At 43.5% G+C, this 15,773-nt stretch overlaps 1 protein-coding gene across 1 annotated transcript in view; it reads left to right on the top strand.

Moving 5' to 3' along the window:
* Positions 1–2,560: 2,560 nt before the first annotated feature.
* The window catches only part of TACR1 (tachykinin receptor 1), a 154,436-nt gene continuing 141,223 nt past the window's right edge, over positions 2,561–15,773 (top strand). The window contains exon 1 of the mRNA XM_011946109.1: positions 2,561–3,739. Within this exon, the coding sequence (XP_011801499.1) occupies positions 3,351–3,739 (389 nt within the window). The 5' untranslated portion in view covers positions 2,561–3,350. The remainder of the gene's footprint in view (positions 3,740–15,773) is intronic.

The raw sequence follows: 15,773 nt of genomic DNA, 5'->3' as shown, positions 1-15,773 counted from the left end.
TAGCTGAGGCTTTTTTCCCCTCAATTATGAATCCATCATGAATATACTTTTTTTTTTTTAGAAGAGAAACTAACTTTAGCAGTCATATGGATTCCTAAGATGGCTACCAGCCATGAAAATCCCAGAGTAGAAAGAAAAGCAACTCCAAGCCAGACTCATCAACACACCAGAGTTGAAGGCCAGGGCAAGGAATGTAGGTGTCCCAGTGCCTGGCACCAGTTCCACCATTCGAGGTGGCCTTGGACAGCCATACAAAGCCTCAAAGTTAGCCAAGGGCTAGGCAGGATGGAGGCAGGGAGAGAAGGCGGGCTGACCTGCGTTCCAGTCCCTATGCAAACCTGGAAGGTGAGCAGGGAGAAGGACCCCTGATGCCACCCCGTGCCGGCTCCGACCGGTAGGCTGATAGGCGGGCAGTCATTGTGGGACTTTAAGCAGAGTGACGAGGTTTGATTTATAAAACTTCTGCCTGAAATATTCGCTTTTTTTCCACCCTCAACCTCTTCCCATCCTAACTCATTCTTCACGCTTCTTCACGGATGAGATTTTCTTCCATCTGTACGGATACCCCTCATTGTTTAGGTTGGGTGGCCTCTCTCTTCTCTTCTCACTCAGGGCTTAGTACCTTTGGTCATCATAATACCGCCCGTTTTGTATAGTTAATTGCTTCTCCTTTCTCCTTCACCATCCTGTAAGTGCTTGTTCATCCCCAGCCCCAGTGCCCAGCACAGTACCTGCTTCAAAATATCAACTTGCTGTACTAATGGAGGATAAATGGATTAATGTTTACTTTTTAACTATTTCATATTTATTTTATATTTAGCTCTTATTACATATTACATATTTAGATTTTATTCAATTAGCTTTCTTGTTCTCCCCTAACCACTGAGTAAAGTTCCTTTTGAAAACGTCAACCTGGCTCTATTGGACAGGGAGAAAGAAGAAAAGATAATTTTAAACAGCTTAGAAGGACAATTAAAGATAGAGAAGGTTTCCCCTCCCCCCAACCTCTCTCTCCCCCCGCATCCCCTTCCCTCTCCCTTTTCCTCCCTCTCTCTGTCAGCTCTTTGAGACGGTGGAAGCCTCAAGGAGGGATCCAAGGTGGAGGAGGCATTCCTTTCCACAAAGCCCTCCTGTGCAGCCGCTCTAAATAAAGGGACGCTGTTCTCTTCAAGGCATCTCTGGAGTTTTCTATGCAGTGTTTACGGGTGCCTAGGAGAACCTGGCAAAGCAATGTGCGACTCCTATATACGCTAAAATCCCAGGCTCCGAAAAAAAACAGAGTGAACCAGCAGATTCCCCTCCCCAGCGTGGGATCCAATTTTTGCCCAGCATAAGTGTGCGGTCAATTTCCCAGCCTTAAAGCGCTTCCCGAGAGGTGATTTGAGTGCTCACGGTACCAATGCGTAAACGCCGCTCCCAGGCGGGCGCGGGCGAGAGCCAACTCCAACCTGTGCGCAAGTGTTTACTGCCGGTCCGCGCTCGCGTCCCACAGCTCCGAGTCCCCGCGGTGAAAGGAGGGGGCAGGGCAAAAGGGTAGATGGGGCCCTGAGGACTCCCGGGGTTCAGTTTTCCGCGGAACTCGAAAGGCCTGCAGCAGTCTGGCGGGAACACGCTGCGGAGCTCATTCCATCTTGGCTTCTCCAAAAGGGTTCATACGGACTGGCGAGTCTTTCCCCTGCCTCCTCCAAGTGCCTGACACCAGTTCTACTATTTGAAATGGTCTTGGACTGGGATACGAGGCCTCAAAGTCACGAGAGGGCAGGGCAGGATGGAGGTGGGGAGAGAAGGCGGGCTGACCTGTCCTCCAGCCCCTATGCAAACCTGGAAGGGGAACAGGGAGAAGGATCACCGATGCTACCTCGGGCCCGGCTCTGGCCTGCAGGCTTGGCAGGCGCGGAGGCGGAGGCTGCCAGGTCCCCGGGAGGCAAACGCAGCGCCGCAGTGGGTGCTGGCGGAGAGCCCAGAGCCGCGCGTCTGAGCGACAAGCTGCCTATGAGTGTGGCTTCTGCACTCACCAAGCTTCGCAGGGAGCTCAGCCCTGTCGCCAGTGCTTGAGCAGAGGCTCATCCAGAGGGGTCAGGTGGAGGGCTCAAATGGAGCTTCTCCTGGAACGAGGGGCCCAGGCACCAGGGTGGCTGAGGAAAGTGTCCTCAAAGCTTAGAGTCTGTCACTTCCCAGGTGAATCAGCTCGCCAGGGAATGGAGCTAGATATTTTGTGGGGGTGTTTCCTAAACACAGTCTCAGGAAAGTTGTTTTCGGGACACCTGGACCAGGGAGTCGCCTCGGGCTTCTCGGTAGCTGGAGTGCGGCCCGGAGCGCGGAGCTGGCACATCGCACCCACACATGCCCGTTTCCCATTGCCACAGGCAGGCCGCCTCTGCAGAGCTGTCGCAGGGCTCTGGGCTTCCCTCCCTGGAAGCTGATTGTCCTCCACTCCAGCTGTTTCCCAAATCTTGCCTTCCTCCCAGCACCCCTAGTGCAACGACGATTCCAGCTGCGGACCACATCTGTCTCCGTTACTTCGAAGCCACCTACTGCCCCCTCGCGGAGTGCGTGGGGCTCCCGGCTCGCAGACTCCCACGGCAAGTAGCAAGCAGCAAAAGGCGTGGTAGCTGCGGCGGTGGAATGAGATAGTTGTCAACAGCTGGCGCAGCTGCCGCGCTGCGCACCGGGACTGGCGAGTACGCAGCCCAGGTACTGCCCCTTCCCAGTGACGTCTCTGCAGCGGGTTATAAAAGCCTCGTGCGCAGCTAACTGCCGAGCTGAGCAACCCGAACCGAGAGGTGCCCGCGAAACTGCAGGCGGCGGCAGCGGCAGCAAAAGCGAAGGAAAAATCTCAGCTGGACACGGAGCTCCAGAATCCTGACCATAGGCTCAGAACTTTTACAGGTCGCGCTGCAGTGGGCCCCCACTTCGCTCCTAAGTCCTCATATAGCACAGGGCTTTGCCTTTCACGGCGGAGGAAGGGGAAATAGGAGTTGCAGGGAGCAGCAGGTGCATAAATCATAAAGGCGGGGATCTCTTGCTTCTTAGAACCATGACCGGTGGAATTTCTTTCCCTTTTTCAGTTTAACGCAAGAGAGATGCTGTCTCCAGACTTCTGAACTCAAATGCCTCCTGAAGCTTGAAAGTGGAGGAATTCAGAGCCACCGCGGGCAGGCAGGCAGCGCATCCAGAAGCGTTTATATTCTGAGCGCCAGTTCGGCTTTCAAAAAGAGTGCTGCCCAGAAAGAGCCTCCCACCCTCCTGTCCGACTTAAGCAGGACCCTGAGCCCCAGGCGCCAGCCACAGGACTCTACTACAGAAGGGGGTTGTGTGCAGGTAGTAAGGTTTTACCACCTAGCTTCAAAATGGATAACGTCCTCCCGGTGGACTCAGACCTCTCCCCAAACATCTCCACTAACACCTCGGAACCCAATCAGTTCGTGCAACCAGCCTGGCAAATTGTCCTTTGGGCAGCTGCCTATACGGTCATTGTGGTGACCTCTGTGGTGGGCAACGTGGTAGTGATGTGGATCATCTTAGCCCACAAAAGAATGAGGACAGTGACCAATTATTTTCTGGTGAACCTGGCCTTCGCGGAGGCCTCCATGGCTGCATTCAATACAGTGGTGAACTTCACCTATGCTGTCCACAACGAATGGTACTACGGCCTGTTCTACTGCAAGTTCCACAACTTCTTCCCCATCGCCGCTGTCTTCGCCAGTATCTACTCCATGACGGCTGTGGCCTTTGATAGGTGAGATTAGCCTTTGTGAAAAGGCGAGAAAGTGCTCATAGAGAACCATGGCATTGCTATGAGGTTTGGGGCTGGATGGGGTATGGGTCAAGGGGAAGATTGGCCACCCATGCTCTGAGGGTTTTTTTTTGCTGATATCAACTGAGTCAGTTGTTGATGGGAACTTCATCTTATCTATTTTAACATTTTTTCTCCTCTTTTTTACCCATCACTAATCTCTCTTCCTTTCAACACACATCCCCCTTTTCTTCATTTAACTCCCCTTTCTTCATCTCTTCTCCACTCATCTTCCCAAACTTTCAACTTCTGCTTTGCTCCTTTTCATATATTCCTTCTCCCCTTTACCCTTGCAGGCTGCAAACAATACCTAGGGCTTGGTCAAGGGACTAGACCCTGGATGGGGCTTTGTAAATTCCTCTCGGCCTATTATTCTGTCAGACAGCCTCTTGTTGCCTTCATGTTTTAAGTACACCTAGAGGATTCTAGAACTTTCTGCTCCCACTGCAACTCTCCAGTTTTTTGTTGTTGTTGTTGGTTGGTTGGTTGGTTGGTTGTTTGTGTGTGTGTGTGTGTGTGTGTGTGAAAGAGCATTTCATCAGTATCATAAGATACTCAGAATTCTAATTCAGTTTACTCTATAATGCTAGGAATTCTCATTCAGGAATGAGAGACAACTATGCTATCCTTAAGAAACTCTGCAGATAGGGATCCAGGGAGCTTACCAAGAGGTGCTCTAAATTTCTCCTACAATGTAAAAGTTATGTATTTAGCCTGTCTTTATCCAAGAGAAACATGCTTGGCAAAGGCATTTATTTGAGAGCTCTTCCGTTCCTGCAACCAACAGGTTAGGGTTCCCGAAGCTGATTGAAAGTGAAAAGGTTGGCATTTCAAACACTGGGGCTGGTATTCTGGAATAAATGGCTCTTCAGGTAACATGATGGAAAATTGATTATTGTAGCACAGCTCTATTGGTATTGTCTCCTTTGTGAGTATCTTAGGTCTCCAATGTGTATGTCTATGTGTGCACAGGTGTTAAATGTTTACCTGGGATGTGAAAGTGTGTTTAAAACACCTACCACTGTGATTTTAAAAATGGATTCTTTTGATGTCCTTCCTGAGATAACTGAATGTGAGAAACCCAAAGAAGGAGCTAAGACAAAACTTCAAAAAAAAATTCCAAACTATTAACCCTCTTTGCATAAAGATTGTTTATAACTTGCAATTTATCAGAAGCCTTTTTTAGCTCCTGTAGTCAATGAACACTTTTAGAATCAGGGCAATCTTCATTTCCATCCTTTGCAGTGGTGTCCAAATACTGATTTGCTAGTTCCATGTACATCTCTCTATATGTAGCTCCTATGTGCTTACTATGTTTTATGTAAAACAGATTGTGGAAAATCAGTGTATATTTTAAATGTAGATGGTAAACCAATTACTCAAAGTGGGAGTGAAATGAATTACTTTGCAAATTTATCTTTTGTACTACACTGATTTTCAGATATTCAGTTTGCTGAAAGTGAGGTACACCTGTAAATCTTTCTGCACTGACATGCTCCTTTAATCTCATGACAACTTCCTTAAACTTAAAAAAGTCAATAGCATGATATATAAGTGAATATCTGGGTAGTGAAACCTGATGCTATTTAAGCCTTTCACACACTCTCTTGATGCCCCCTAAATTAGAGGGGAAGCTTTTTGGGGAGGGGGTTGTTTTTTCTGCACTGGGGCTTTGCACAAGCTCTAGGAAGACCTGTCAGTCAGTGTGAACTGGAGCTTTCAGTAGCTGATGGAGCACCAGCAGACAGCTCTCTCCGTTTGGCTTACACAGAAACATGTTCTGCAGCCCTGATCTTTCCTCTGGAACTTAGAAGGTTAGGGGTGGGGATAAGAGTCAGAGTCCGCACAGTGGATTGGGCAAGGAGCCAGATTTCAGCTCCATTGTTGTTTTTCTCCAAGTAAACCATCGCAGAGCCCTGACCCTCTGTGATACCTGCTCAGTGAGATCAAAAGTTCTCAGATGCCAGAGCTTTAGGAAATGACAGCAACAGGGAATGTCACCATGTTTCCAACATACAGATACAGCCCAGGGAGGTTATCAATGGCATGCCTATGATTAGAGTTCAAGGCAGAATTAGGGATGAGACTTCAGGTCTCTGTCTCCATGTCTGCCAAGTGCTCCTTCTGTTTTTCCTTGCTTAGCCTGGTGAGCACACTATAAACTCATCCCCTCAGGCCTTCCAGTGAATGTATTTCCTACATGTGTGGTCATCCATTCTCTCCTGGAAAGAAAGGAGGATTTAAGTCCTCTCCCTGTAAGTTATCTCTCCTTTCTCCAGCATGGAAATGCAGACTAAGAGGAAATATTAAATCAGCTGTTTGTATATTCCTTGAATTTTTAACAGACAACCTTTGAATCAAGTCTTTAAAAATAACAGCAGTGTGGTTTTCCTGATTGTAAAATTAAACCTGTTCACTGCAGAAGACTTGGGAAATATGAAGAGCACAAAAATCCAGTCCCCTTTACCTAACCGACCACAAACAACACCTGCTAACATTTGAATTTCTCTTTTATGACTAGTACACTACATAATTGAGGTTAGATTCTATATAATTTTTTAGCCTACGTTCTTCCATTGGTATTAATGAAAGACATTAATAACACCTTCCTGTGTTATTCAAAAGTTTTCAGAAACATGATATTAATGGCTTCATACTATTCTATTATGTGAATATGCTATTATTATTTATGTAGTCATTTCTCTACTATTGTGTATTTAGTTCATTCCTAGATTTTTGGGATTATAATTAATAATCTAAGGAATATTTATATATGATAACTTTGTTTTGCCTTCTTAATTATTTTCTTAGGATAGATGCCAATAAGTAGAATTACTACATCAAATAAAATGACTTTTTAAAAAAGCTATATCTTCTCATTTTAAAGGATTTTTAAAGGAATTGTTGGGTCAAACTAACTTTGCCAAGTTCCCTATTAGAACCAAGTATATGCAGAGAAAAAACTTCAGCTGCAGATTGCAGTACTAATTTAAATGTTTCCTGTAGTCTTTCTATAAATGGTGGGATAGGGGCAGGGAAGGGAAAAAAGGGAGGGGGGAAAGGACAGGAAGAGAGGAGAAGGAGAGGAGAGGGAAGAAAAGTGGGAAATGGGAAGGGGATAGGAGAGGAGAGGAGGGAAGAAATATCTCTGTTAGAAAGAATTTTATTTTTTAAAGGCAGTGGTTACCTAGAATTTAAAAATGTTTTAGAGACAAATATAGCTAAATAAGATCAGGTTTACCTCTATCTAAACTCCAACAAATACCAGGGATTTTAGCTTTTGAAACTCTATAATTTCTCTCAGAATTTAAAAATTCTTTACAACTATAAAACTAAAAGGTATGTGTGATGTTTCATGAAATTTGAAAATGGGGGACACAGAGAGGTGATGACTCCCTCCCTCAATGTCCTCATTCCCCTAGCCCCCGTTTTCAGGAGTTGGTGACAATTACTGGTTCTATTATGATGCTCTGGCAAGTACTGTGGAGCAGAATCTAAGAAGGGAATAGAGGAAGGGAGGCAATCCCTAAGCCCTACAGGGAACTGGGTAATGGGCAGCAGATAACCTGATTTGAAATAATGCACATAACAACAGGAGCAACAGGGAGGTTCAGACAAGCACTGACCTGGTATCACTGCTTCTCTACCTGGTAGGGGCAAGTATAATTTCAGCAAAATGAAAGGTAACAGTTGCTCACTCAGACTCCAAATAGAGATGGTCTCTCTGAGACCAAAACATATAGTTACCCAGAGAGAGTAATGATTGAAGGCAAAAGAGGCATTGAGTTCTCTGAGAGAGCTGATAACGTGAAAGAGGAACCTAGAACAAAAACATGCATAAATCACAAAAATTTTGTCCACCGAACTCTGGTGTCTACACACTCTGTCTCAGCCATACTCAGCTACCGATTTAAATATCCTGCTTTCCAGGTCTCTATTAGACCTGCAATCTGTCCTTGAACTTTACCTTGTTGGCTGAACTGCAATCTCATTGTTTATCTCAGAGCAGTCTTTCCTCACCCCACCTGGCGGGGGAATTAAATTCCAGGATCCTTTGCACTAATTCAGATATCCCTGGAAACCCATTACCATGCACTGCTGTAATGCTGTGAATGGCCATTCACTAGAAGCTCATTGGCCACAACTGGCCCTGTCTTTTCCAATGTCAGCACTGATGTGGATCAAAATGGAGTTTGTTAATTCTTAGATGGGTCACTTAGATTTCAGGACCTTTCCTCAAGAGGTTCAATGCCCACCTCCTCTCTGAAGCTGCTCCATTACACTCGCCACACTCTCTCCCGACTCCTGGGAGCCTGCAGTGTCCTGAATGGTCAAGGGTGTTACTTTTTAAAGAAACTGGAAGAAATCATAGTTTTAATTCGATGCAAATAAAGAATAATTCTCAACATAAAAGCACATAGTAAAAGCACAAGACGCTGTTACTATTATTGTTGCTGAATTAGAATGAGAATCATGAGACAGAAACACCATCAAACTTAGAAAAAGATATTCAGTGTTGATGCCATCAAGGTAAGGTGATGTTTCCTAACTCACAGCCTTGTTTCTTCCCTCAAAGGGCTATATATGAGGGCAAATAAGACTGATTTAGAGATAACTAAAATATAAGGTATTAAGTAAAATATTTAATATGGGTTGTACAGTTATATTCTATAGGAGACAAGAGGAGGGACATCTTGCCCAGCAGTGATGAATGATCAAGGAAAACCTCAAGACAGGGCAATTGAGTTGGTCCTTGATGATTAGATAAGATTTTTAGAGAAGATGATAAAAAAAAGAAATGACATTTCAGGTAGAAGAAGCTGTATGACAGAAGCATGGAAGTCAAATGTTGCAAAGTGCCTCGGGTCAATGACAGATTGATTTAACTGAAGTGAATTCACAGGTGAATCAGGGAATGAATTGAGGAGTTGCCTGGAAGAAAATAAGAATACTCTATGTTGAATTTAATGCTAAAATACAATGATTAGTTGGAATACCTGAAAAGAAACTTGAGAAGTGAGGTGGGAGAGAATGAAAAGCCGGGATCAAAGAGACAGTATCAGCACAGAATGGTAAGAGGAAATGAAATTAGACGGCAGTGAAGGGAATGGCCATTCTCCTCACTCATCCATCCATCCATACATCAAACCGCTATTGAGCACTTACTGTGTGCCATATTCTGAGGCAGTAAGACGTGACTTTGCCATTGTGATCTGAGTCTTTGGAGTGTAACAAGGTCACAAACAGCATATAACCCAATGCAATCAATGCCATGCAGAGAGAGCAGAGTTAGAGCAAAGAACTACCCTTGGGAATATAGGAAAGACTTCCTGGTAAAAAGAGAAGCAGAAGGAGAGGGAGAGCAATAGGGGAGAGAGGAGGGAGGGGAGAGAAAAGAGAAGGAGGAGACAGAATGAAAGAGAATGAAGAGAAAGAAGAGGAAGAAAAGGACAAAGAGGAAGAGGGGCAGCAAGGCACAGGGAAATGAATGTGTTTTGTTTTTTAATTAATTTCAAGAACACTGGATTGGGAATACTCATAATAATTTATTAATATCCATCATTTAGAAACTAGAAAGGAAGTTTTATGTTAATAAAATTGATAATGATACCTTTTATTTATGTTCCCTCCAGTCCATTATCTCATTTAATCCTCATGATGCCAATGAGGATTCTGTTTCAACCTAGAAGAGCGATTAGAAACAATTTCTTTTAGCATTGTCCTCCCACTCTCCACCCCCTCACAGCTTGGAGACCCATGCAATTTGCTTTTGTGTGCCTTAGACATCTGCCTACATGTTCCTGCACTTGGTGGCTTTTGGATGATAACTTATTTAAGGAAAACTGTCATTGGAGGCAGAAAAGCAATGTAAGAGTCCTATCACACAAGAGAAAATATTAGAGGCAATATTTTGAGGAAAATTGACAATATTCCACCTAAATAAAAGTTCAACCCCACAACTTTCCAAACAGGGCCATTATAAAAGTACCAAACTCTGCTTAAATATTCTACTCAATTTTTTCCATTTGTTAAATTCAATAAATTATTAAATCATCACAAAATTATTCCTTTCCTTAAAATGAAATCTGCCTCTTTGGTTTTAGACTGCTCCTACTTGTCTCAGACCTTTTCCATGGAGCAGGCTTTCCAGTAAGTATAAGGATAAGATATTAAGCTTCTATTTATCTTGAAGTGTCCCCAACTCTGGTTAACTGTCCCTGGTTCCTCCAACTTTACATCATCATTAGTCTCTACTGGTTATTTCCATTTGTTAATGGTCCTCTTAAAAGGAGATGACCAGAACGGAGCTACCTTGCTACCATCACTCTGTCTAGGACCACCTAGACACCTTGGACTGGCATCCTCCCTAGTGACCTTGTGTCCTCTTTGACTTAGCTTAGTGCTTATACTAAGATGCTGCCCTTGACCTGCAAGTCTAGCCGAAGTGTCCTTATATTTCCACAGCGTTTATCCCATGGTGTTGCAAATGTCTGTACCTTGTCTATCTCTCCCACACCTCCCTGCTCAGTAGACTGCAAGCTCCATGAAAACAGGGATCCCTTGTTTGGTTTCCTGTTCCCAGCACCTATCCAAGTGCCTGGCACAGAGTAGGTACTCATTAAAATGGGTGCATCATGAGCAAACTGACCATGCTTCTCTTCTGCACACATCAGCCAAAATCTGAAAACCAGACGCCATGCCTCAGGCAGACCATACAGCACACTTATGATGCTGTGCCTTGATGCAAAAGAAAAACTGGGCCAAATTTCTACCTACCATAAAGGTTTGTTACAAAATAGCATGCTTTTGATTCAGAATCCCCTGTTCTAGAATAACCATGGCTTCTAACTCACACTTACCTGTTCCACACTCCAGTTGACTGAGCCTCACAGGATACCTGACCCACACCTTGCCACCTTCAACAGGTATTGTGCCCCAGGAAAAGACTTCCAAGTGGAGGAGGTACTTATTATTTCCGTCCTACCTCCTGTCTACCCAGGCATACCGGAAGCTCAGACAGATGAAAAGTATAAGCACCTCCTCCATTTTATGGGCCCTTCCCTGGCCTAACTGCTGTCAACCCCCTGGATTTTTCTCTAACACCCCCCACTAGCAGCAGGTGCACTCTCCCCTTTACCTGTCCTTGCTGAGGTGAAACCAGCAGAAACCTACCCTCCGGCCGGGCGCGGTGGCTCAAGCCTGTAATGCCAGCACTTTGGGAGGCCGAGACGGGCGGATCTCGAGGTCAGGAGATCGAGACCATCCTGGCTAACACGATGAAACCCCGTCTCTACTGAAAAATACAAAAAGCTAGCCGGGCGAGATGGCGGGCGCCTGTAGTCCCAGCTACTCGGGAGGCTGAGGCAGGAGAATGGCGTAAACCCGGAGGCGGAGCTTGCAGTGAGCTGAGATCTGGCCACTGCACTCCAGCCTGGGCGACAGAGCGAGATTCCGTCTCAAAAAAAAAAAAAAAAAAAAGAAACCTACCCTCCACCCAGCCCTCTAACTCCTGCATCCGCAGTAGTTGTCTGATTATTCACTCCATATTAAAATACCATAGACACAGGAAAATTCCAGCATGCAGTGGTGCATGTGAGGTCCTACGTATGTGAGACAGACTGGGGAACTGGCTTACATTGCCCCAAACTTCCCTCTTGCCACCTTGAGAGACTTCAATTCCACCTCAGTGGAAGGGGAAATATGAGGCTGTCTGGATGAGGAGTACCAAGGATGAAGAGGTGCTTTAATGATGGCCTGGAGACATACTCATCAGCATGCGTTTTAACGCAGCATATGAACTGCTCAAGGAAATTTGTCTAAACAGCCCTAGGCCTCATCTCCTGCCCTTCTTTTGTATAGTTCTTAATCTACTTTCCAATTCAGCTTTATCACTATGTTTAATATTTGGGATTCCCTGTTGAGTGCCTTTCATGTCCTTTGTATGAGCATGCCCTTTAATAACCTTACTCCTAGCCTTTGGCAGTAGAATGGTTAAGCAAGAGCCCAGGTGATGGGTTCCAGTGCTGGTTCTACCACTTACTAACCGTGTGTACATATGCAAGGTATTTAACCTATCTGGGCCCCCAGTTTCCTCAACTGATAAAATGGATATAATGAAACTTACCTTGTAGAATACTGTTGCAAGGAGAGAGGGAAAGATTTGAAAAGCCTCTAACTTATTGCCTGACATCCTCTAAAATATCAGTTAATAGTAATTAATATTATGCTCTCTAGTAAACTGTGACAAACAATCATATCCATTATACAAGTCCATTCTTGTCTCAGCCTCCTCCTGGATTCCTTCTACATCAAGTACAATAGCTACAGGGTAAACACTTATGTTCTTCCCCCTAAAGATGGTAGTTTAAAACTGTCCTGACTAGGTCAGCAAATCTCTTGCTAAATGCTTTTCAGCATTCTTTCCATCTTTGGAAATGTACACACAATCTACCAGTTGTATATCATGGTCCAGAAAACACAAATGTTTTCTTTTATACCATCCCCTAAACATTCATTTCCAATCCTTTATGTCGCAAAGTCACCACCCTTATATGGAGTGAGAATCATTATTTAATATCTGAATGAGAATGCATTCATTGCAAAAAGCTCTTACAGCTGCATGAGTTTTAACTGATATTCAATTTGTTGAAGTTACAGTGTTTTTTAGCCTTTGAACTAAGTTTTCTTATAAATCATGGAAGTTTTCTTATAAATCTAGTTTGTGTGTGTTAAAGTATGAAACATTCGTTTGCCTTTGTTCTTTGACTAAAGCTCAATAAATTGTTAAACATGAGACAGAATACTTCCAACTAAATATTTGAACACAATTTTCAAACTTAATCAAATCAACCTTACATATTTTTGTTAGTCACAATTTTTATAAGCTTAACAAATCAAATAATCTTTAAAAATGTAAACAGTATTTATAAACTTGATTAATTAAATTCCTCTAAGCATTTCAAACTATACTCACAAATTTGATACATCTGGCTTTGTTAAAATCTTAAAATCCCTAACAGGAAGACTTACAAACAGAAGAAACAAAACCTTTCACAGGACTTACTTAGCTCTTGTAAGACTAATAAATCAAAACTTCTAAATTTAGCATACAAATTATCTTAAAGCATTTCAACCTCCTGAGAATTAAACGGATAAATTCAGGTTCTCCTGAGCATCCAAACATTGACTACAAAATTAATTCGTTAAATCCTCCTAGGTGTTACAATTAAAATTGCAAATCTTGTAAGTCAAATTCTCTAATATATCAGATTCTCATTTCCAACATCTTAAAAGCAAATCACATACAAAGGAACGTGTATCGATCACAGAACTCACTACTACACATGCACTACTTACATAGAAGTACCATTTCTTTATTGCCTACTTACTTTTTTAAAATGTCTTCTTAGGGTTACAAAGTTATACAAACAAAAGTGGTAGAATCATCTTCTCTGTAAGAGGCAGCCAAGGTTCTGGAATCAGGGGTTTAGTTGGAGACCCAAATCTGGCAATGCCTCACAGGGGTCTTGCCCAGAGCTGCATCCCAATACCTGAGCCCCTCTCACGGTGAAGCTCCGTCTGCCTGGTGCCTACAGAGTCCACTCACGCTTTTCCACTGGAATCGAGTTTTGTAGTTCCAGTGTAAATCCTTAACTGATTCACACAGATGGAATCATGCACAGCCTCACCCCACCCCTAGTTTGCATCCTTTATCTACCTGATTAAATTTAACTATATCCTACATTTTACCTTTCTATTAACATGGAAAAAATGACCAAAAAGAAAAAAGAATCACCACAAGACCTTGTCCTGAAGTTGCCTTTTTGAGATTTTGAGGTCATGAAAAATATGTGCCAGATTTTTTCTGGGTGTATCCTATTTACCCACATAAATCATCAAAAATAGGGTAGTATGTGTTGGGTTAACAAAACCAGGCTCTCGGTATGGTTCCAAACTGTACTCTTATAAAGAAGGTCTACATAGCAGCTTCCTTGCCTCTTGGCATGAGGTCGTCAGTGGCAGGGACCTTCTTCCTGGAGCCTGAAAACCATCTAGTACCCTTGAATCCTTCAACCGGATGATTAGAGATTCCTTCTTTAGATTAACTGGGTTTCCCCTTCAGGCCAGAGCCTTATGGCTTTTTCATGGCTCTAGGAGTGCTGGGTTTCTTCACCTTCCCTTCCACTTTATCGCCATTATTTCAAATAATAAAAAATAATCTGCAATGATACTCTGCCTTTACAGCTCAGCCCAGTGCCCTAAGCCACAGATGGACTGATGGGCAGCCACCTTCACAAATCACACAGCTGCCTGAGCTCATGAGGGGAGGGTGCTGAGCAGTCATGCTGGCAACACCTCTGTTCTCTCTATCATAGAATATAATTGAGACACTAATTTTTAAAACCCTCATGTGCACATTGAGTGGCATGTGAGGAGATTAGGAGCATCAGCTTAAATACCCACTTTGTATGATTTACTAATTTTATTTTGCTGTGGAGAAACATCCACTTGAATAGTTAATATGTTTTCATAAAAGAATTTGTCTGACTCTGAAAATGTTTAAACAAAAGAAAACCCTACAAACAACTGAGATACTCTTCTAAATAGTCCCAGCGAGCCAAGGGGAAAGTTCAAATGCCTTTAGAATTTGTGATGGGAACCAAAATGAATGCAGCCCTGGGCTTGAAATACGAGTTAGCTCAACAACTTAGCTGGGTTCTTCAAACATGAGCTAGGAAGATAAAAGAAAACTTCACAGAAATTTTCATCATTTAACAAATTTCATTTTTTAAATTTGTTCCTGAAGTTCCTTTCTCTTCCCAGCTAGAATGATGAGGGGTCTGGAAGTCAATGTGTTAAAGATTCAGCTAGATTACCTGCCAAATCAAAGCCATCATAGATTTTCAATGATCCAATTAGGACACTGGCATCCTAAGACTTTAGGCAGAATGCAAAGAAGGCACAAATACTATCCCCTTCGTTTTTGGTGGTTTCCCTCCAATAATGCTATAACCAGCTAGAGTGTGCATTGAGGCGCTCCCCAATCCTGCCTCACAAATGCAGGATCCCAAATTACTGCTCCATTCCCTTCAGAGCCAATTCAATTTAGTAAGTTGAGTTGAACCAAGAGAAGAGCAGCTAATTAAAATCACACTAAGGTACAAACAATATGGACGTCTTTCTACCTGCAAGGTCCTATTTGTATCTTAAAACGGGAATGTGTTCATTCTAGTTACCTACTCCTTGAACAGGAAAGATTGTAGATAATTAAAACAAACTTAGTCCTCGGAACTGTGCCAATACGGAATGTAAGAGGTGCTGGAGTTGAGGTAATACAGAAGTATCCAGAGTTTGGCTTTCAAAAAATAGTCCCAGGTATGCCCCAAGGGATCTGCTGGAGGATACTGGGGGGCGGGCAAGGGAGGGGTCTGTCACCATGAGCTGTCAAACTGCTGTTGAAAGACCTTTTCCTGTCACAGGCGGAATTACCTTTGCCCTGAGGTGCTAGTGAATTCTGTATCTGTTTGGGTATTTGCTTCCGTCTTCTTCAGACTTCTTATAAGTCACTAATTGTCTTGATAAATATATAATATCTTTACAACCTGGAAGGATGTTAAGAAGGGACTGTAGAATATATTCTCAGCCAGTCCAGTGGGTTGGGGTTAAGGGCAGCAGGGCAGTGCTGCTGAGATGGCCAAAGCAAATTCTTCACCTCTCCTGCATCTTCATCAATGAATTTGTGCTGTTTACAAATCCTGGAGTGAGGGCCAGTTTTCCAAGAGCTGGGCTTTCTGCCAGGGTCTGTCTGGACCCACATGTCATCTGGAAGCTTTCATCCTTTTTTCTTTGTCTGCATCTTTCCTTTCTTTTTTTCTGTCTACACCTGGATAAAAATTCCTTGCTTCATTTCCTCCCAATCCTTCCTCAGCATTTTGAAAATAGCACAGCTTCAATAAATGTCAGTGACTGAAAAATG

Source organism: Colobus angolensis, unplaced genomic scaffold (genome assembly GCF_000951035.1).
Source record: "Colobus angolensis palliatus isolate OR3802 unplaced genomic scaffold, Cang.pa_1.0 Scaffold249, whole genome shotgun sequence".
Lineage (NCBI taxonomy): Eukaryota > Metazoa > Chordata > Mammalia > Primates > Cercopithecidae > Colobus > Colobus angolensis.
This window is presented reverse-complemented; position numbering and strand designations above follow the sequence as displayed.